This window comes from Populus nigra, chromosome 1, assembly GCF_951802175.1.
Source record: "Populus nigra chromosome 1, ddPopNigr1.1, whole genome shotgun sequence".
Lineage (NCBI taxonomy): Eukaryota > Viridiplantae > Streptophyta > Magnoliopsida > Malpighiales > Salicaceae > Populus > Populus nigra.
The window spans coordinates 1,681,759-1,705,231 of NC_084852.1; the positions used below are offsets into that span (position 1 = coordinate 1,681,759).

Here is a 23,473-nt window from a genome sequence, read left to right on the forward strand (position 1 = left end):
TATGAAATGCATGAATATGAATGCAACATATTGGATATGGATTCGCTTTTCATTGGTAAAAACATATGGCCGTCATTCTTTGGATATGGTTTGAGCTTGAACTTGATATCATTGTTGTTATGCCGAGAAGAGATCTGCTTAGCTTTTTGACATTTGGGCTTTCAGCCATATACACACATTTTTGAATTGAAAATGTAGGTCTCAACCCTTTATTACTTATTCAGAAGCTTACAATGAAAAATTGATCTAATCTATTACAGGAGAAAAAACACCGCCTCTATTAGCTATTGCTTTTAAGAAAAGATCGGTGTTATCCAAGCTTTTTCGATACTTTATTATATCACCTCCCACTTGGCGAGCTTCCACTCGTAATAAATGGGCTTCTGCAGCTGCATGATCAACTTGATCTTGTAGTTCCCTTATCCTCTTAGTATGTATCAAGTTGTTTCTAGACAAAAAGTTATTGGCAGCATCCAATGTTTGATTATGTTGTTCTATCATTTTCTAGCTTTCCATAAGCTGTACAGTCTTTAATTTTTCTTTGTTCAGCTTAGATCTCAGTGCTTCTGCCTCAGTCTTATGATCATTTAACTTTACTCTTAGTTCTTCATGAATTTTAGTCACATGTTTAGTGTTGACTATTTCAATCTCAGCTCTTCCCAATTGGTTTTTAAGCTTGACTACGTCTGCCCGACGTGTTTTCAATGCAGCTTGTGTCTTGATAGCTAACTCTTCCCAATGCTTAGCTTTTGCCATATAATACGTTATGTCCTTATTAATTATCTTCAAGTCATCCTTTGCCTTTATCCAGTCTTGACCCACAGAGTCCTTTTCTTCTTCAGTTGTTTTTCTTACAGCCCTTTCTTTGGCTAACTGTTGCTCCAAGGACACTCTCTGTTCTTCCTTTGTTTTAAGCTCAGCTTGTAACAATTTTACTTGTTCTCTTAATTCTTCTTCACAGCTCACTCTTTTCCTTCGAATGCCCATGGGTTCAGAAACTTCCATCATGTAAATGACCCCTCCATTTCGCCATTCAAGATACTTTTCACTAACCGTAGGATTCCTTACACCGATCTCTTTTTTAACTAGCACCAAAGATCCCCAATCATGTTTAATGCTCTCCAGCATCTCATTATATGCACCTTTGTAGACTCCGGTGAATTGAGCTAAACCAACTGTTCTTGGAATGCTTTGTATGCCCCCTTGCAAGAGAATGCTTTGTATGCCCCTAAGCTATCTTGCAACCAAAGCAGACGCATAACTAATATATCCAATCACTCCAATCAAAGGTACCCAAGGCTTCTTCCCACAACCTATTAGGTATGTTACATTTTTCATCCAAGGAGCTCTCCAATTAAAATTGCTTTGTGGAATTCCTTGCAATTTTACCCTCCAATCATCTTCAGAAAAATTTTCCCATTCACTTGATACAAATAACTCGAGTAGCTTTTGATTAAACCACCAAAAATTTTGGAATATTGGTGTCTCGGATTTTATATGGCTTACCATCCAAATGAACAACAATGGAACACAACATCTCATAGAACCTTTTCCAATCCTTTTGCAATGATTAAGAGACAAAAAAGTTTCAGCCAAGATCGCAGCAGAAGGATTAATTTTGGTCTTCTTATACTCAACAAACAGATTAGCTGCCTCTAAACTGATAATTCCCACAGTTGAAGGACACAAAATCAGCCCAAATATTCCCAAAGCCAATATTTGGTATACCTCCAAATTAACACCAGGATTAGACTTTTTAGCAATCAACAGCTCTTCTAGCCGTTTCCATCTCAAACCCCCAGAATTATTTTTTTCTCTATATAAACTCATTTGATGGATTCCCAATAGCTTAGCAAGCTCCTCTATAGTATTCTCAATCTTTTGATGAAAGTAAACCTTATGGATATCCTCAGGGAATTCTGTCAAAACACCGTATTCTTCAATGGTAGGAACCATATCGATATTCCTAAATGTAAAACATTGATAATCAGGATCCCAAAAATGAATTAGGGCTTTTATGGCTAATAGCAGTACTGGAACATTCAGAAGATGCAAAATTCTCCCATATATCTTAGTAAATTATGTCTCATCGGCCAAGTATTTGGTGAATGGAAGCAAACGACTGGCATCATTTATTACGCATCTCACATCCTTTAGCAGCGGTATCCCACTGTCATCCAGTTTAGGGCAGTCTCCCTCAGTCATATGCAATGATTAAGATTTGAGCCCATACTCAACAGTTGTGATTTCATGATTAATGGCCATTATGTCACCCAAAAACAATCCTATAATGAAGATGCTATACGTTAAGCTTGCCTTAGTGAAATTTATATAGAGAACAACCTAAATGGTAGGTTCTAGTCATTTAAATGCTCGGGGTAGGTTGCTATCTAGTCTTGAAAGGTCTTTCGCATGCTCAGTGATCTTCCTCGAAAGGTTGATGTGAGGCTTACAAGTAGCGTGAAGATAGAGGCCCTGAATAATATCAGTTAGGCATATCAACCACTATCGAGTAAACAATCAAGCGAAAGTTGGATGGTTTCACGAGTCTTACCCAGGCTAAAGCCATTGTGGTACCGCTACTCTCCCACTTAACTTAAAGTTGATATAGCAGATGTTTATTATGAAATGCGTGGTGTGTGAAGGCATAAATCCATATCCAATATATTTATGATGACATGAATAAATATGAATGCCAAAGCTGTAAAAATAAATAAAATAAAATAAACCAAATAAGATAAAAACCAAACAACACAACAAGTATTTGTAGCAATTATAAAAAATCAAAGACAAAGCTTAGTCCATATTTCCCCAGTGGATTTGTCATTCTGTAGCACCCGACATCGCGACGGCCTTAAAAATTGCATAAATCTTTGGAAAGAACGAATTTCTGGCATCCTGTTCTTTAATGGGGAATATTCTTGTTTAAGGACTCGCCACCTAGTATTATGGTCACTAGGAACCCTAACTGGTCAACAGAGATTCTATGGTATGAGACTGCTTACGCAAAAGGAAAGATATTATCACCATTTAAGCGTCCTGCCTAAGGCAGGTTGCATTGTTGACATTGTCATAAATTGCTAATGTTTTGTTGGATTATGCTACGGTGGTTTTGTATGTAATATTCCTGACTCTGGCGTCAGTGAATATTTAGCTACGGATAATTCCAACTCTGGCGTTGGTAAATATTACGTAGCTATAAAAATAAAATATATTTAAATCATTTTTTTATTCCTGACTCTGGCGTCAGTGAATAAACAAATCAAATAAATTTATTTTTACGCATCACACAAAAAAAATAAAATTAAATCAGTATTTTTTTTATTCCCGACTCTGGCGTCAGTGAATAAACAAATCAGATAAATTTATTTTTTACGCATACACATTTTTTATGTAACTAAATAAAATAAAATAAAATAAATTTACATCGGTATCTTTATTCCTGACTCTGGCGTCAGTGAATAAACCAATAAATTTACTTTATTTTATTTTATTTTTGCATATGAATAAACAAATCAAATAAATTTATTTTTTACACATCCATAGTTTTTATGTAACTAAATAAAATAAAATAAAATAAATTTACATCGATATCTTTATTCCTGACTCTGGCGTCAGTGAATAAACCAATAAATTTATTTTATTTTATTTTATTTTTGCATGCATATGTTTTATTTTTATGTAATTAAATAAAATACAATAAAATAAATTTGAATCAGTATTTTTATTTTGACTCTGGCATCAATGAAATAAAACAATAAATTCATATTTATTTTTTTATTTATATAGACACACTTTTATTATATATTTTTTTATTTACATTTTTGGGCTGGGCTGGGCTGGGCTGGGCTAAATCCAGCCGAGCATATATATTGGTGGCTGGGCTGAGCTCAGCCCCACAGGGGCTGGGCTAGGCCAAGCCAGTCGGGCCCGGTCACTGGCCCAAGCCAGTGACCGGCTGTGCAAACGGCTGATGCACGCGTGAAGCACTTTCATACGTGCATCAACAGTGCGAAGGTAATTAAATTACCTTCGCACTGTTCAAATGCAATTTGAACACATAAAAGCAAAAACAAATGGAAACGGGCGCACCTGTTTCTAGAGATTGCGAAGAAGGCTGCAACGCTGGTGGGGTTTAACTGCTTTCCGTTTCTGGTGATGGTGAAGAAGGCTGCAATACTGGTGTGGGTTCGAATGCTTTTTGTTTTTGGCGATGGTGAGGACGGCTGCAACGCTGGTGTGGGTTCGACTGCTTTCTATCAATAACCGATGATTCGGTGATCAATTGCTTTCTTGCAAGGACGAAAACAGGGCTGATCCGTGACTCTCCTATGCCTTTCTCTCCTTTTCTGTGTATATTTTTTTGGTTTATGCCCTGCTTTTTTTTTTGTTTTTTTCTATCTATTTTGGGTTGATGTTTCCGTTCTTGACTCTGTATATTTTTTGGGTTGTGTTTTGTTTGCTCTGTTTTTCTGGGTTAATTGCTATGTTTTTCTGGGTTGCTCTTTTTCTCCCTCTCTTTCTAGGCTTTCTTCTCCCTTTTATAGAGATTCCCCAGCCGCTTCCTTTAACCCGTCTTGCCTTTGCAGGACTATTATTTTCCACGAACGAGATCGTGGGCTAGAGACGTGATCCTCGATTGGATCGAATCCGTTGCAGATTTTTAGCCTATTGAATCGAGATGGAGAAGACGAACACAGTTGTTCCACCAGCAACGGCGACGTTTCGGCAGCAATGGACATTTTCATTTTGACCCCTGATCTTTGGAATTTTAACTGTTGGATCTCAATTAATTAAAAATTCCTTTCAATTTTGCCATTTGGATTAATTTCAATTGAATCCCTAAATTATAAAAGTGTTTACAAAACAGTCCTTAACTTCCGGATTGTTCAATTTGACCCTTAACTAAATCTTTAATTTTTAATTCTTTCAAAATCATCCTTGAAAAATCAGTCAAAATTCCTAAAGCAAACCAGCAATTTCACTATGGGCCTCGGTCTCTTAATTTCTTGAAATTTTGCTTCTAATCAACCCACAAATCTGGTATTTCTTTAATCAAACCCCTGATCTTTTTTTTAATCAATTAAATCAAAACTTAACTAAATCCTCAAACTTATCAATTCTTTAATTAAACACCTGATTTATTAATTAAACTAACTCAAATTTTTAATTAAAGTCTCCAACTTATTAATTCTTCCATTATTGACCAATTGACTCTCAAATTTAATAATTACATCCTCAAACTTCAAATTTTGTGTTGTTTTAACTCCATTCTCAAATATATTTTTATCCATTCATTTTGTATTATTTATTCAAAAATTGGGTTATGACAAAAAACTTAGAGACTGAATAAAATGATTTATAGCAATCTATAGTATTTTGTGAGGAAAGATACAGTGCTTTCACCACATGATTTAGCTTTTCAGTTAATAAAAAGAAAAAAAATTACAAAGTTAAATTCTCTACCGACTTAATATTAAAAAAAACCAACAAAGATTATTTTGGAAGGAAAAAAACCCATGAGAAATATTATAACAATTGACAATGTTTTGTGAGGAAAACTATAGCGTTTTTCCCAATAAAATAAAATAAAAAACCATTTAGAGAAATATTATAACAATCCACAGTGTTTTGTGAGAAAAACTACAACGCTTTCCTCATATGATTTAGCTTTATTGCAATTATAATTCTTAACCAACTCAATATTAAAAAAAAATCGACAAAGATAATTTTGAAAAAAATCATAAAAAAATCACATGGGAAAACACTGCAACAATTCACAGTGTTTAAAAAAAAATTATAAAGCTAAATTCTTAATCAGCTCAATATAAAAAAAATAACAAAACAAACACCTAAAAAAGGAAAAAAAATCATGTTGGAAACACTGTAGCAATTCACAGTGTTTTGTGATGAAAGTTACAGTGCTTTCCCACATGATTTAGCCTTATTTGTAATGACTTGTAATTGTAATTCACAAACAACTCAATATTAAAAAAATAAAATTAAAAAAGATAATTTTAAAAAAATTATAACAAAAAAAAACCACGCGGAGAGACACTGTAGCAATCTACAATGTTTTCCCCACATGATTAAGCTTTATTACAAAGTTAAATTCTAATCAACTCAATATTAAAAAAAAATCAACGAAGATAATTTTGGAAAAAAATATCACAAAAAAGAAAAACACAAAAGAAACTGGAAAAAAACCATGTGAGGAAAAACTGCATCAATCCATAGTGTTTTGTGAGAAAAAACCTGTATTTACTTGTAATTGCAATTCTTAACCAACTTAATATTTAAAAAATAAAATTGACAAAGATAATTTTAGGGAAAAATATAACAAAAACAGGAAAAAACCATGTGGGAAAAAACACTATAACAATCAACAGTAAATTTCTAAGAAAATTACAGTGCTTTCCTCACATATTGTAACTGTAATTTTTAATCAGCTCAATATTATCACATGCTTATATACTAATTCATATAGAATTTTTATTTTATTTTTTCGGCTACTGTAGCCTAGTCTTCCATCTCTAAATTTTCAGGATATATATATAAAACAGTACAGGTCATGCAAAGTGGAAAGTTATAGAATTAATCCTCTCCAAATGGAATTAATAAAACTGATAATTAAACTCGCACGTTGGCTTCTTTAGTTCTTTTATATATCGAAATATGAAAAAAACAATATGCCTAAATTCTTTATTCTATGAATAAAAGATTTATTTGATATATAGAGTTAGAGGAAGCCCCTTTGCTGATACAGTATATAAAAGAAATATCCCTCTTGTAACAGAAGAATTTTAATATTATTATAATATATTTTTAAATAAAAAATATTTTAAAAAGTAATTTCTACCGCTTCTCACATTATACTATTAACTTATGATGAACAATAATATATAACAATGTTTATAAATAGTACAATTGAGTCTTGGTGTAGGGTAAAACACCGTTTTGTTTTATTTTTAAAACTTTAATTTAATTAATAATCATTTGAATTTGAATTAAATTTAATTTTAATATACAAACAATTTTTCATGTTTAATAATTACATTAAATTGTTGACTTTGCCAACCTATTGAAGGCACCCTGCAATATAAAAACACCCTCAAGAATGGTTAATAAACACAGATTGAAGGCATTCCATGCGGACAACAATGGATTCTTATCTTAGCTTCGTTACATCTTGTACCCATAACATGCGTGTAATGCACAAACGGTTCTCAAGGAGCGTAGCGTGGTGATAATGGGCTTGAGATCTGTACAGCAAGCCTTAAATTTGAGTCAGGACGTGCACTTCTTGTAAGAGCTTGGGACAGTCGGAGTTTTATTCACTCACCTGAACCTACAAAATACGCTTTTCGAGAAGTAAGATTTTCTCGAATTCAAAAATAATAATAATGCACAAACAGTCAAAAATCTTGAACAAGTCGGGTCGTTTTCCTACGTCATCTTTAATATGAACTGATTTAGGTCTCGGGTTCGTCGAGTTCTAGAGGCTGGTCAGGTTTAATAGCTACGTGTCCAGTTGCATTGGTGGTATCCGAGATTACAAGCAATGATCTTTTCTGACAAAACAAAATCAGTTTTGAGGAGTAATCAGCTTGGCAAATACACCAAATCGAATTTTCTTTTGGATTCTGGGGAATCCAAATTGTGCGGACAAAACCACCACATGATACAAATATCAATTCAATTACAATATATTCTGACATGAACATTAATGGTAACGACATGTGGAGAAAACCCCACTATCTGTTTGGTCCCCTAGTTGAAAAGGAAATGGATGTACTCTAGTGTGTTGTTAGAAGATAAGAAGAAGAGGAAACCTGGAGACAGGAAGGTCACAGGAAACGGGACTAAACCTTAGCTAAGTAAACTAGCTACCGAAACGTGTGGAGGTGGTTCCAAGCTCACGCTTCCCAAATCTCCACGCTCATAGCAACAAAAAGCATGGATATTATGGCATGCATCCTGGTGGTCATATGAGACCAAAATTGACATCAGGGCTTACGCTGCATGTAACATACCCTTATGAACTGGTAATCAATAAATGACTACAGCAATGTGCATTGGCACTTGCCTCTAATTTGGACTTAAATCTCTTTGCTAGATATCATGCACTGATTTTGGAAGTTAAGCATTTATTGTCTCACTTTTCAGTTGTCAAAATTAGGTTGTCTTTGTTTGTTTTCTAGAGGGATTGAGAAACAATTGTAAACAAGTTTGCAGAGAAGATTGAAGAGCAGATTCTTTTATTTTTTCTTCTTTTCATTAATGCAGCAAACTCTGCTTTTATACACATTGCATGTAACTGATTTCATTATTTTAAAAATCAAGATCATCTCATCCATCCATTAATAGAGGGTCATGATTCTTACACATGTAAAAAACAGTTTGTAACTGATTTATAACAGTAAAAACAACTATAACTACCATAACGGTTTTAACTGCCTCCTTAACCGATTTAACAGAATTTCTTTCATTTCTTCATTCTTCTTGCTATAGTCTGCGTAGTCTTCTTCCAAGGCTTCAGCCACAAGTAATCAACTTAGCTTTCAACAGCCTCTCCTAAGTTGTTTACTGATTTAACTCCAAGCTTTAGCCTTAGTTGCTTGAATCTATCTTTAGGCAATGCTTTTGTGAAGATGTCTGCAAGTTGTTCTTCACTTCTACAGAAATTCACATTAATTACTCCTTCTTGCAGAGCCTCTCTTATGAAATGATACTTCCTGTTTATGTGTCTTATTCTTTGATGGAAAACAAGATTTTTTGCCATTGAAATTGCTGATATATTATCACAAAACAAGGGTGTTGCTTCAGCTTGCATTTCACCAAAATCATTAAGAACAAACCGTAACCAAATGGCCTGAGCAGTTGCTTCAGATGTTGAGACATACTCAGCTTCTACAGTTAATAATGCTACTGTTTTCTGTTTCACAGAGGACCAGGAGAATGCTCCACTTCCAAAGCTGAATGCATAGCCCGAAGTGCTCCTGCTATCATCTTCACTTCCTGCCCAATCTGCGTCAGAAAATCCAATAAGGGTTGCTGATTGATCCCTTACGTATTCAATCCCATAGCTGAGAGTTCCTTGCACATATCGTAGGACTCTTTTTACAACTCCCATATGAATCTTGGTAGGTCCAGTCATGAACCATGATAGTAAGCTTGCAGCATACATTAGATTCGGTCTTGTTGCTGTCAAATATAGTAAACTTCCTACTATTTTTCTATGAAGTCCTTCATAAACCAACTCACTCCTATCTACCTTCTTTAGTTTCTCACTAATGGCCAAGGGAATGGAGACTGGTTTGCAGTCATCAAGTCCAAACTTACTAAGCAAGGATTTGGCGTGTTTGCCTTGATGAATAAATACCCCCTGATCGGTTTGTAGTATTCTCATGCCAAGAAAATGATGAAGGAGCCCAAGATTAGACATCTCATACCTCTGCATCATTTCTCTTTTAAATTCACTAAGCAGCCTTTCACTATTGCCAGTGTACACAATGTCATCAACATAGATTGAGACAATGATCAAATTACCTTCCAGGTCTGACCTTGTATACAAAGTAGCTTCACTTATGCTCCTTTTGAATTTGCACATAGAGAGGTATGCATCAATTTCACTGTACCAGGCCCTCGATGCCTGCTTTAGTCCATACAAGGCCTTCTTTAGTTTGTAAACGTTGTGTCCTGCATTCTTTACTTCAAACCCTTCAGGCTGCTCAACATATACTTCTTCTTTGAGGACATCATTTAGGAATGCTGACTTAACATCCAACTAAAACAACTTCCATCCCTTCTGTGCTGCAAGTGCAATGAGAGTCCGAATTGTGTCCAACCTTGCTACTGGTGCAAAGGTTTCATTGTAATCAATTCCGGATTTCTGTGCATATCCTTTTGCTACAAGGCGAGCCTTGTGTTTTTGTACTGTTCCATTAAGGTGAAGCTTAGTTTTGTACACCCATTTCACTCCTATCACAGGTTTATCAATCAGTCTCTCCACCAATTCCCAAGTATTGTTCTTCTCTATCACTTCCAATTCTTCCTTTATAGTCTTTTGCCAGGCTTTATCTCCAATAGCTTCTTGATAGTTCTCAGGTTCTATGATGCACATGTGACACCTTGCATATATATCTTTCAAGGTTTTCAATTTTACTGGAGTAGAGCTAGGTGAAGATTGTTGACTGTTATCATTGTTAATATTCTCAGCTAACTCTCCAATTATAGAATTTTGATGGCAGTGTTCAACTTTATTGGGTTGAGCTGCAGCAGAGTGTTCTTCAGAATTTTCACCTTCAACTTCACCTCCTTCAAGATTGAGAGACAAGTGGTTTTGGTTCATCAGATTTCTTTTCCAATTCCATGCTCTATCTTCACTGAAAATCACACTTCTTGAGAGAACAATCTTCTCAGATTTTAGGTCATATACTCTATACCCTTTCTCACAGCTACTATATCCAACAAACACTCATTTTCCAGCTTTGCTATCCCATTTCTGCCTTAGTGATGATGGGATGTGAGTGTAGCACATACAACTGAACACCTTTAGATGTTTGACTCCTGGATTTCTTCCCGTAAAGGCTTCAAATGGAGTCTTTTCAATGACTGATGTTGTATAACATCTGTTCTGAATATACACAACTGTATTCACAGCTTCTGCCTAAAAGATTACTGGCATTTCTTTCTCTAACAGCATAGACCTTGCCATTTCACAAATTGTTATGTTTCTCCTCTCTGTAACTCTATTTTGTTGAGGGGAGTATGTAATTGTCCGCTGTCTCTCCATTCCTTGTTTTACAGAGAATTCTTCAAACTCATTTGAGGTATATTCATCACCTCTGTCACTTCTTAGCTTCTTCAATTTATATCCATTTTGCAGCTCAACAAATGCTTTAAATTTCTTGAACATATTGAGTGCATCAGATTTGTTTCTAAGAAAGTATACCCAGCACATTCTTGAGTAATCGTCAATGAATATGATGAAGTATCTGTTCCCTTCCACAGATTCATTCTGCATTGATCCGCACAGATCAATGTGGATGAATTCCAATGGATAGCTTGCTCTCCATGCTTGTTTTTTTGTTGAATTTCTCCTTGTGATGTTTACCTGATGCACAGCCTGCACATACATTTTCTACTTCTGTCAGAACAGGAAGTCCACATACCATCTTTTTCTCCTGTATCTTCTTCATGCTAATCCTGACTAGGGTTTATTTATTGTTGCAAGGAAAGGCCTGCAGGGTGTCAGCTAATCCTGACTGCTCCAGAAACTACTGTGTTTTATCCTTTCTTTTATTGCTTGTTCTCTATAAAATTCATCACGTGGACACCAAGGGCAAGACTGCATCATCAAACAATTTAACTTCAGGTTGCAGGTCAAATATATTATTCTTTTGTCTTGTAAAGGGCATTCAAATATATCTAGCCTAGTATGTGTTATTACATCTGTATTTGGCAGAACTGATGAAGTATCTCTGCTAATAATACATTTAGCACAGTACCCTTTTGCTTGTACATTTCAAAATATCTTCTTTTATATCTGTATTCGCCAAAACTAATGAAATACCTACCCTAAGGCCTAAGATGCAATGCATTTCCCAGATTGTGCATGTTGGAAGCGATCCAAGAGGCAAGTGAAGTGACATTCATCTGACGAACGACAAGAAGAACCAAAGCGTTACCGCAACTGTGGTCAAAGAATTGGTCCATAGCATGATCACCGAGCATTCGGTTTCACCAGCTCCAAACAACTGGGTTATTGTACTTGCCAAATCAAGGCCAAAAGACAAGTGAAATTACTTTAAGTTAGAAACAAATTCAACCTGTTTCCAGATGAGGACATGATTGAACTTCGCATGAATCTTAAAAACAAGGTATAGCTAAAAGTTGACAGACGTATGTTGATTGCTGGAGGCAGTGCAAAGTGAAGCTGAAGAACGAACTTGTACAGCGATTCTGAGTCCACAAAGCCAAAATGAACAGCATATTTGATTGTAAGGACTCCCAACATCGGTATAAAAATATACCGGACTGCTGTTATACCAATAATCACTGAGACCGGCACCTTCGACCCGTTGAAACCTGAGAACACATTCTGGTCATCATTTTGGTTGTTCAGGAATCTTCATACATATATATATATATCATCAAAGAGGGATGCTGACCCGAGCAAGTATACAGAGTCCTCAATCACATGAAGAGGAGCATTATCACCAATCAGTGCTTTTCGGAAAGGAGGGATAACACCGATTATAAATCCAACAATCTATGAAAGCAAAGCAGTAAGGGGGGTCAATCCTCGTATCGCCTCAATACTGAAACATAAAGTGGCTTGTTTAGTCTATACTTTGTCTGATATTTTAACGTGACCAAGAAATCGGAGAGGGAAAAAATCTGGTTTAAGACTGCATGCTGCTTGCTAATGACTGCTTCATGGAAATGTCTCCATAAACAGGCCTTTAAATTATGATAGAGTTCAAAAATCAACCAGGCATGTACTAAGAGAAGGCTTGATCTGAATACTGCTATAAAAAATATGAAGCATGGATTTATATCCTACTTAACCATGGGATCCATCTGGTGTGCATATCTGACTAATTTTTCACCCATTTAAGCTCATCGGCTTCCCCCACCAGGAGTATTCTTGCTCCACCACTTTTATGAACTATCCTTTTTATCTAGCTTCATATGATCTCCAAACTAGACAATAAGAGTGGTAAGATATATGTAGGAGTCTTGAAATGTTACCAGAAAGTAGAAGAGAGTCTTTCTTCTCTTTCAACCTCAAAATGTCTGAATGCAGTTTAACACATTAATCAGACATGAGATGCAGAAAACAAATGCACACTCTTCTAAGTATTTGACAAAACCAACAGAAACTCCAGCTGTTTCGCTTCCGCATGGACTAGTGGAGTTGCTTTTCCAGGCAGGTGACACGTTTTACATGTATTGAAAAGTCTCGAAATTATGGCATTATTTTTAGGGTGCTGTGTGTTCATGAGCATTTAGGAAGATCCAACTTATCTACTTTAGGCTTGGGCTTAGGGCTTTTTTAAGATAGGCCCATATATATATACGGCATTATTTTTAGCGTGATGGGTGCTTGTCTATTTTAGGCTTGGGCTGAGGGTGTTTTAAGATAGGTCATATATATATATATATAGAGAGAGAGAGAGAGAGAGAGAGAGGGAATCACTGTTTTTCTTATACTGTGGATTACAACAATAATTTATAGTAATTTTTTTTTGTTAATTTTTCTTTTTTTTTAAAAATTATTTTTTTTCAACTTTCCTATCTTTTTATTTATTTATTTAAAATTATTTTTGTTGATTTTACTTTTTAAATATTGAACTGGTTAAAATTTTTGCTTTATAATTTTTTTTTTTAAAATGCTATGGATTACTGCGATGTTTTTCTACATAATTTTTCTATTTTATTTCTTTATTTTTCAAAATTATATTTGTCGATTTTTTTTAATATGGAGCTGATTGAGAATTTAGTTTTGTAATATTTTTTTAAACATTGTTGATTGCTACAGTATTTCTCCGCATGATTTTTTTATGATTTTCTGTGAAATTATCTTTTTTTATTTTATTTTTTAATATTGAGTTGGTTAAAAATTACAATTACAATATGTGGGGAAAGCACTGTAACTTTCCTCGAAAATTACTGTTGATTGCTACAGTGTTTTTTCCCACATGATTTTTTTCTGTTTTTGTTATGTTTTTCCCTAAAATTATCTTTGTCAATTTTATTTTTTAACTATTAAGCTAGTTAAGAATTGCAATTACAAGTAAATACAAGTTTTTCCTCACAAAACACTATGGATTGATACAGTTTTTCCTCACATGGTTTTTTTCCAGTTTCTTTTGTGTTAATTTTCTTTTTTTGTGATATTTTTTTTTCAAAATTATCTTCGTCGATTTTTTTTTAATGTTGAATTGGTTAGAATTTAACTTCGTAATAAAGCTTCATCATGTGGGGAAAGCATTGTAGCTTTGCTCATAAAACATTGTGGATTGCTATAGTGTCTTTTCGCATGTGTTTTTTTTGTTATAATTTTTTTCAAATTATCTTTTTTCAATTTTATTTTTTTAATATTGAGTTGTTTATGAATTACAATTACAAGTCATTACAAATAAGGCTAAATCATGTGGGGAAACACTGTAGCTTTCATCACAAAACACTATGAATTGCTTCAATGTTTCCAACATGATTTGTTTTCCTTTTTTTGGTGTTTGTTTTGCTATTTTTTTTTTCTAAAATTGCCTGTGATGATTTTTTTTTTAATATTGAGCTGATTAAAGAATTTAGCTTTGTATTTTTTTTTCTTTAAAACACTGTGAATTGTTGCAGTGTTTTCCTATGTGATTTTTTTATGATTTTTTCTAAAATTATCTTTGTCGATTTTTTTTTAATATTGAGTTGGTTAAGAATTATAATTACAATAAAGCTAAATTATATGAAGAAAGCGTTGTAATTTTTCACACAAAACACTGTGGATTGCTACAATATTTCTCTAAATGGTTTTTTATTTTATTTTATTGGGAAAAAAACATTATAGTTTAACTCACAAAACATTGTCAATTGCTACAACGTTTTTTCTCATGGGTTTTTTTCCTTCCAAAATTATCTTTGTTGGTTTTTTTTTTAATATTAAGTTGGTAGAGAATTTAGCTTTATAATTTTTTTTGCTTTTTATTAACTGAAAAGCTAAATCATGTGGCGAAAGCACTGTATCTTTCCTCACAAAATACTGTGCATTGCTACAAATCATTTTGTTCAGTCTCTAAGGTTTTGATCACCAACATAACTTTTTTTTCCGTCATGAAATATTTGCTCTATCATACCTTTAATTTCTATTACTAATATAGCGTTGATTCACAATTATAACACTATCAAGTGCATTTATTTTATAAACCTGCGGTAGCGCATGAGCATGTCATCTCGTAACATACTCTAAATGGTGTGGGAAAATCATTGTCCCCCTCACACCTAAATCACTGTGGATTACAACAGTAATCCACAGTGATTCTTCCCCCCTTTTTTTGGCTAACTTTTACCATTTTTCTATTTTTTTTTTCAATTTTTTTTTTCAAAATTACATTTTTTTCAACTTTCCTATTTTTTATTTTTTTTCATTTATTTTTTTTTTCAAAATTATTTTTGTTGATTTTACTTTTTAAATATTGACATGGTTAAAAACTTTGCTTTGTAATTTTTTTCTTTAAAATACTATGAATTGCTGCGATATTTTTCCACGTAGTTTTTCTATTTTATTTCTTTATTTTTCAAAATTAAATTTATCAATTTTTTTTTAATATTGAGCTGATTAAGAATTTAGTTTTGTAATTTTTTTTCTTTTTAAAACATTGTTGATTGCTATAGTGTTTCTCAACATGGTTTTTTTTTATGATTTTCTCTGAAATTATCTTTTTTTATTTTATTTTTTAATATTGAGTTGGTTAAAAATTACAGTTATAATATGTGGGGAAAGCACTGTAACTTTCCTCGAAAATTACTGTTGATTGTTACAGTTTTTTTCCCACATGGTTTTTTTTCTGTTTTTGTTATGTTTTTTCCTAAAATTATCTTTGTCAATTTTATTTTTTAAATATTAAGATGGTTAAGAATTGCAATTACAAGTAAATACAAGTTTTTCCTCACAAAACACTATGAATTGATACAATTTTTCCTCACATGGTTTTTTTCCAATTTCTTTTGTGTTTTCTTTTTTTGTGATATTTTTTTTCAAAATTATCTTTGTCGATTTTATTTTTTTTAATATTGAGTTGGTTAGAATTTAACTTTGTAATAAAGCTTAATCATGTGGGGAAAGCATTGTAGCTTTGCTCATAAAACATTGTGGATTGCTACAGTGTCTCTCCGCATAGTTTTTTTTTGTTATAATTTTTTTCAAATTATCTTTTTCAATTTTATTTTTTTAATATTGAGTTATTTGTAAATTACAATTACAAGTCATTACAATTACAAGTCATTACAAATAAGGCTAAATCATGTGGGGAAGCACTGTAGCTTTCATCACAAAACACTGTGAATTGCTACAGTGTTTCTAACATGATTTTTTTTTCTTTTTTTGGTGTTTGTTTTGTTATTTTTTTCTAAAATTGTCTGTGATGATTTTTTTTAATATTGAGCTGATTAAGAATTTAGCTTTGTAATTTTTTTCTTTAAAACACTGTGAATTGTTGCAGTGTTTTCCTATGTGATTTTTTTATGATTTTTTCCAAAATTATCTTTGTTTATTTTTTTTTAATATTGAGTTGGTTAAGAATTATAATTACAATAAAGCTAAATCATATGAGGAATTACAATAAAGCTAAATTATATGAGGAAAGTGTTGTAATTTTTCTCACAAAACACTGTGGATTTCTACAATATTACTCTAAATGATTTTTTATTTTATTTGATTAGGAAAAGCGCTATAGTTTTCCTCACAAAATATTGTCAATTGCTACAACGTTTTTTCTCATGGGTTTTTTTTCTTCCAAAATTATCTTTGTTGGTTTTTTTTTAATATTAAGTTAGTAGAGAATTTAGCTTTGTAATTTTTTTTGCTTTTTATTAACTGAAAAGTTAAATCATGTGGCGAAAGCACTGTATCTTTCCTTACAAAACGCTATAGATTGCTACAAATTATTTTGTTCAATCTCTAAGTTTTTGATCACCAACAAAACTTTTTTTTTCATTATGAAATATTTGCTCCATCATACCTTTAATTCTATTACTAATATAGCGTTGGTTTACAATTATAACACTATCAAGTGTATTTGTTTTATAAGCCCGCGGCAGCGCGGGCATGTCATCTCGTGTGTGTGTGTGTGTGTTTGTGTGTGTGTGTGTGTAAGAAATCTTGTTTAACTCCATCGCTTTATTCATTTTTGTAGTTAGGTGTATTGTGAGTTCTAAATGGACTTTCCTTCCAAACATGAGCAATATTTCAATATGGCATTAGGTAACTGTTGAGCTTGGTATCAGTAGAATGAGCTTGAGGGCAAGCTGATATCTTGAATAATAAATTAATTTTCTGGTTATGTAGTCAATGTGGTTAATAAAAAATACCTGTTTTGAAATAAATAAAGAAAGAATAAATAGAAAACGATAACAATGTCCTTGAATGCTTAAAAATAGATATAAATGAATGAGAGGTATTGTTGTAATTGAACAAATAGCTTGATAAATATAAATAAATAAAAAAAGAAATATGAAATTGAGAGAGAGAACTAGTAGTGGAAGAAGAAGAAGAAAAGAGAGGAAAAGAATTTCGGTCCACCAGCTAGGTGTTAGATTTCGGTCCACTAGGTGACCTGACCGTGAGGGAAGAATGATTTTTTTTTATCCTATCAATTTAAGTTATGTTTGGAATCGATCAGGTGGATCGATTCCGGTTTATAATTTTGTTTTGATTCCTAAATATATAGGGTTGTGGGTTAGACCCTAAGTTAAGTGTATTAAATAAGTTGTATGTTCTTTTCAAGTTGTTTTTTAATATGTTTTCTTTTGTATTCAGATACTCTTGACACTCTACCTACTTGGCATCAGTAGGATTCTCATATTGTTATCTACCTCTTGTTTATGATTAAGCTTGATCACTTATTAAAATTGAATATTTGATATGAACCATTATGTACTTATGAATTGATAACTCCTTATTTGATTGATGTCATAAGTTCAGCCTTGAGAAATGAATCTTATATTATGAACTTTAATTATGGTATCAGAAGCTGCATATGTTTAAATGGTAAAAGATTGTATGCAAGTTTGGGTTCGTATATGTATAAAAACCTAAAGGGGACCTTGCCTATATGTCGATCATGAATCTAGTCATGACATGATACCTGCAAAAGATCCTCTTTTGTGAATTTAATAACTCTCCAATGTTTAAATGAGTATTGTTTAAGAAAAAATACAATAATCTTTTAGAAAAAAATTCTAAAAATATATATGCAATAAGGAGTGGAGAAAAAGGAAAACTCGCTTTAAAGAGATATCATGGTCTTTTTTATAGCCCATGAGGCTTATCTCTTTCTAAAGAGAAGGGATTAAAGTATAAGCAAAATATCTCTGATTTATGAAGATAAAATCTCTAACTCGTCAAGGAGTAAAATATCTCTGATTTATTATAGTAAAATATCTCTAATTCATGGTATGATCATGGAGCCTAAGATTTTTCAGAGTTTAAAAAAGCATAGACCAAAGATGGTGTTTGATAGCTCAACAGACTCATATATGCTTGAGCTTAGCCTAGCACTAAACTCAAAAATAGTGTGTCTGGAAGCTCACCAAACCTATATATATATTGTGTGCGTGCGCGTGCTTGACTGAATCTAAGATGTTGAATTTGATAACTCACTAAACTCATATATCTGGAGAAGTACTGTGTTGTTACCTTATTTTTATTACTTTTTTAGGTGAGAGGATCCGAGTAAAAACAAAAATGTTGATCCATCAGTACCATACCAAGTGATTTTGAAACCTAATGGTCCTCTTATTAAGGCTTTTGGAAGAAACAGAACCGAATTATCATAATTTCTGCTCCAAATTCTTTTTTCTAAGTGCTTCTAAAGTTTGATTTTGCTCGTTATCAAATCAAATACAACATATGAACAAGAAAGTAAAGAAATAAATGTTATAAAGAAGCATTTAGAAACAAATCAAGTTCTGTCGTCAAATTATAAAATTTTCAGTTCAACATCAGCAAAGCCAACCCGTGCTTTGTGCCTTTCAAAGAGATCATTCAGTGCGGCAACAAACTGGCTGTGAACTTCATCAAGCTGCGAAATTGATAAAAATGAATCCATGTATAAGCAGAAGTTGGACATTAAGCTATCACTCAGTGGTAAGTCCATAGATTTATCTAAAATAGAGATGCAGGCGGCTTTAACTCCACCTTAACTAGACATTTAGGTAAGTCTCGAGACAAAATAAATAAATAAATAAAGATAGTGGGGATAAAGGGAATTTGTCTCATGTCTTTTTTATTATAGAATACTAGAAATTCACTTCAAAATTGTTCTAAAGACAAGAGGAGATTCTTAACATTTCACTATTAAGAGGAGATTATTACATTTTGAAACCAATAGAAGCAAAGATTAGACATAAAACGGTTGTGGAAATTTTGATAAAAAGAGCATAGAGCTTCATGAAAGCTGCAAGATGTGGAACTAGTAATATTAGAACTGGTGAAAGACTAGATTGCATAATTTGTTGGGGATAGCTAGCACGATCAGCATCCCATTGCAAGCCATCCAAGCCGCTTCCTGTGCTTCATTTTGTGTCTTCTACCTTTTTGGGAAGCCTTTGAACTTCCTACACATGCTTCTGCAGTACATGTGATCTCCTGAAAAATTGCCAAATATATGTATTTATGCTACTAGAAAATATGTCAAGAATATGATGAGAAAAATTAGATGAGGACATATAGTATGCTATTCCAAGAAAGGAACTCTAACTTGATCGATAAGAGAATTATCTTGCTTCTCTTTGTTGGCGATGATCATTTGCTCATCCTCTTTGGGGAGTATGGTTGAACCTTCATCATGGCCAATTTTTTCAGGTCCTTGAATGGTGGAAGAGCTTGACCTTGATGTTTTTTCTGCATCCACCTCTGGGCATAACTGATGAAAGGAAAATATAAGAAAATTAATCACTACGATGACTTTACAGCAACATTTTAGGGACTTGAAATTTTAATGATTATTAAATCTTCAAAGAAAGGGCTCTAAGAAATTCCCACATAAATTCTAACTATCTGCATTGCAAATCTATACATATATGTGATAAGAATCTCAGGATATATAAAGATGTTTAGAGACCTGCAATGCTCGATTCTCGAGCGTTTCTAGCCTCCACATCAGGGTGCCTTTGTGCTGAACTTCCTCGAGTGCAGATGTTAAAGCCTTGCACTGATCCTCTGCTTCCACTGTCCTGACAACAGATTTGGCAGCGTGCCTACCTCTTCCTGACGAGGAATGCTTCTCTTCCAGAAATTGCAGCTGTATAGATTCAACAAAATTCTTTGCACTCAGAAAGATTATTTTAGAAGATACAAGTAATCCTTGAATTAGAACTTCCAAATCCAAAAATTATGCAGAATGAAGTAATGAGTTAGAGGTCATAGGGTATGTAATAGCAGATTAAAATGCATTACCAAGCGATCAAGGCGATCTAATCTTGGTAAAACAGGCAAAGGAGAAAAGAGCTCTTGCTTTTCTTCCTGCCCCATGATTGTCAACTATGATCAGATCATTTTCAAGCTTGCAGTTCAGACTGTTCCTTCCTTTTGCAACCTTTCAGACTATTACAGAACTGGTTTTTTTAAAAGGGGCTTTAAATGATGACCACCTTGCCATACCGTTTTGTCATTACTGATCATGCAATCATCTTCAAAAGATATTTTATTCTTATCCCATCATGCATGCCTTATCTACTCTAGCTTGGCTTCTTTTATTTCCTCTATATTATCAATATGGAGGCTTCTACTAACAAACTAGTCAGGGTATGGCTCATTGACTTGGCATGAGGCCAAAATTGCCATTCAAGAATGGTGTCATCGTGTGTCTTGATTTGCCTCAACCACTCCTTATAATGCGATGCACTTCTGCAACCATCCAAGTCGAGCAAGTCTCAAACTAAGCAGTAATTACCCTAACTAAGCTCCACATCCATACAAAAAGTATATTAGCAAAGGTTGGCCCTTTTGCTCTTTACTGAGACATTGAATTTTCAGCATTTGAGTGCTCCAACATTGGTAAATATATTTGACAGTGCATTTATTAGCACTGTAAAAGGATCAAACAAAACCATTGGTGACACTTGAAGTGTATCTAGGGCAACACTACTGTCATCTTCGTCCTATTCTTCTGTATTGTAGAGCACAACTAGCAATGCTTTCTTGGTGTCGTCAAAGAGAAAACCATGGCAAAAGATGAGACATTCAAGACAAAAATAAAAATGACTCTGAAATGCTAGATGTCAAACAGGAGGTGCATTTTTGCACATTATCCAAACCTATGTATTCTAGTTCTGGATTATACCTGAACATTTATTATGACAAATTACATATTTTAATGGGACTGATCCAGCTGCCAAGTCTGCAACATGCATTTCTCATCACTATAATCAAAGCCCAAACTTTGGGGAATGCTTCTTGTTTAATGGACATGAAGTTTAGGGTAGGAGGTGAATAGTGGAGGGAGGTGCCATGAAGGAGTATTAATGGTCTAACATTTATGTATTAGTATACCAGTATCTTTAGACAATACAAACATCTAGCATGAAGCAAGCAAAAATCGAAAGCTTTGTCTTTATATGAAAAACCAAAACCTTTTTTCTGTTTTTCCAAGCAGCTTCTCTTACAATAATGATGGAAATAATCCAGGTCATCAACTACGATCCTTATCGAAAGGCTTGAGCAATCCGTAAGTAATTGCCATGGCAATCCAACCTCCAAGTAGAATTCTTAATGCAGATATCCTAACTGGTGAACCACCAAGATAAGCTCCCAAGCCTCCAAAAAAAGCCAGAGCTACTGATGCAACCACAGGAATCATCACAATACTAACAACATTTTGAGCAACAAGGATGGCAGACAGCAAAGGCACACAAGATCCTATCAAAAATGATAAACCTGATGCAATTGAAGCCTTGTAGGGGTTTGTTAGCACCTCTTCTCTGTCATCCTCCAGCATTATTTCAGCACTTTTCTTCGCATCTTCTTGAATTACTTTCATTGCAGGAGACCTTCCAGGAGACATACCCGGAGGCAACTTTGGCTCTTGGATCATACTTGGTGACCTTCTCTGTGTTGGCTCAGAGATGAGCTTGGCAAACTGTATATTTCCAGGGGGATCATCCAGCTTCGCTTCTCCACTCATGCTTGCTAGCGTTGCTGTGACATCGAGTCTGATTCCAGGAGAATCTTTTCCATCATTTTTTGAACTGAAATCGCTTACAGTTTCCCTTTCGATATCTCTCTGGGTTGAGACTGAAACAAACTCCCCAACAGCCATGCTACAGGCACCTGCAAGAGCTCCAGCCAGTCCAGACAAGACCATGGACCGGCTATCTTCCTTTGCTGCACCTACGCCAAGCATTAGTGATGTAGTGGAAAGCAAACCATCATTAGCTCCCAGAATAGCTGCTCGGAGCCATTGAGCTCGCCGCAATCTCTGGACTTTCTGAGCATCTTCATCGGCTACTGAAATCTTATGTTCAGCACAAGTTTCTGATATTTGATGTGAAGCCATGTTAAAGAGAGATGGGCTTTTAGCTTAGGGACAGAAGTTAGGGAGGAGTGTGGCTGCCTAGGTTGAGACACACAAAAGGCACGTGGAGTATATAAATATATCCTGGTATGTACTAGTAAATGGCATGGATGCGGACGAGCTGAGAACTTCACCAGTAAAAATGGATTTCTTCATAAAAAGACAAGAAGATACTTAGGTGGTACCGTGAAAGATTACTTGTGGGACCAACACGAACGTTGAAGTCTAAGACAATTTCATCTTTTATGCTATGGATCAGAAGAAAATCATTTTCTACTATCAATATTTGCGGAGAAAATCTTCCTTAAACATACACCTGTTAGATTCCTTGTTGTCGTGGACAGGTTCGACCTTGTTTACATCTACAAGATCCTTCCAAGTCACTTGCTTCCAAGATTACTGCAGGGTTTTTATTTCTGTCTCCTAAGGACTGCAATTTGAACCCTCCTCCCCTGTGCAGCCATTTTACTGGTTGCTTATACTTTATCCTATCATAAGTAAACATATGCATGTTTAGGTATTTTCTTTTTGTTATATCTATCACTTGCTTATGCTTTCTTATCTTTCTAACCTCCATTGATAGGATCTGTTGAAGCATAGATGCATGCCACGCAAGTGCAAGACATTCAGAAAATGTGGGAGAATGACAAGGCAAAACCAATAAATCCAATTCACAGCACTTTTCAGCAATGTGAAAGGTGACAGGCAAGGCAAATCTTTTATATTCAAGGTAATGATACTCGGCAATTTAGCTCTATCTCAAGCATATTTGTCAAGTTCAAGCAACAGGTGCCATTTCACAAGGACTTTCTCAAGAGAACCGATCAGGGTAATTAGCTTCCCATATAAATCATATCAAGCCCTCCTTGTATGGTTGAACCAACACAAGAAACATCTTTGTCATGCTCTAGACGATTCAACACTGCATGGGTAGCTGTCATCTGATTTTTACTTTAATTAAGAATTATTGTAAGATTTAATCATTCAATACATCAAGGCAGTGTGATGGTAATGACCTCAAACCTTCCACTTCTACATCAGTATATCCTGTCAGGACATTCCTATACCAAACAAAAATCATAAAATGTTTTGAATACAAGGTCTATGGTCTTCTTGTTCCCTAAGCTAGTTTGGATATTCACAAGTCTGTACATGATTATAAGCTATAATTTCACGGA

General features: G+C 34.1%; 1 protein-coding gene across 2 annotated transcripts; it reads right to left on the minus strand.

Annotated features, from left to right (window-relative positions):
- Positions 1-18,981: 18,981 nt before the first annotated feature.
- Positions 18,982-23,368, minus strand: LOC133681021 (vacuolar iron transporter homolog 1-like). 2 transcript variants are annotated; one of them, XM_062104105.1, is made up of 4 exons: positions 21,355-23,368; positions 19,845-20,024; positions 19,482-19,646; positions 18,982-19,369 (listed from the first exon to the last, which is right to left on the minus strand). In XM_062104105.1, the coding sequence occupies exon 1, from the start codon at positions 22,275-22,277 to the stop codon at positions 21,414-21,416; it is 864 nt and encodes a 287-aa protein (XP_061960089.1). In that variant the 5' UTR covers positions 22,278-23,368; the 3' UTR covers positions 18,982-19,369; positions 19,482-19,646; positions 19,845-20,024; positions 21,355-21,413. The 2 variants fall into 2 exon arrangements, with proteins under 2 accessions (XP_061960089.1, XP_061960090.1); XM_062104106.1 differs by having other exon boundaries at positions 20,180-23,368.
- Positions 23,369-23,473: the final 105 nt, after the last annotated feature.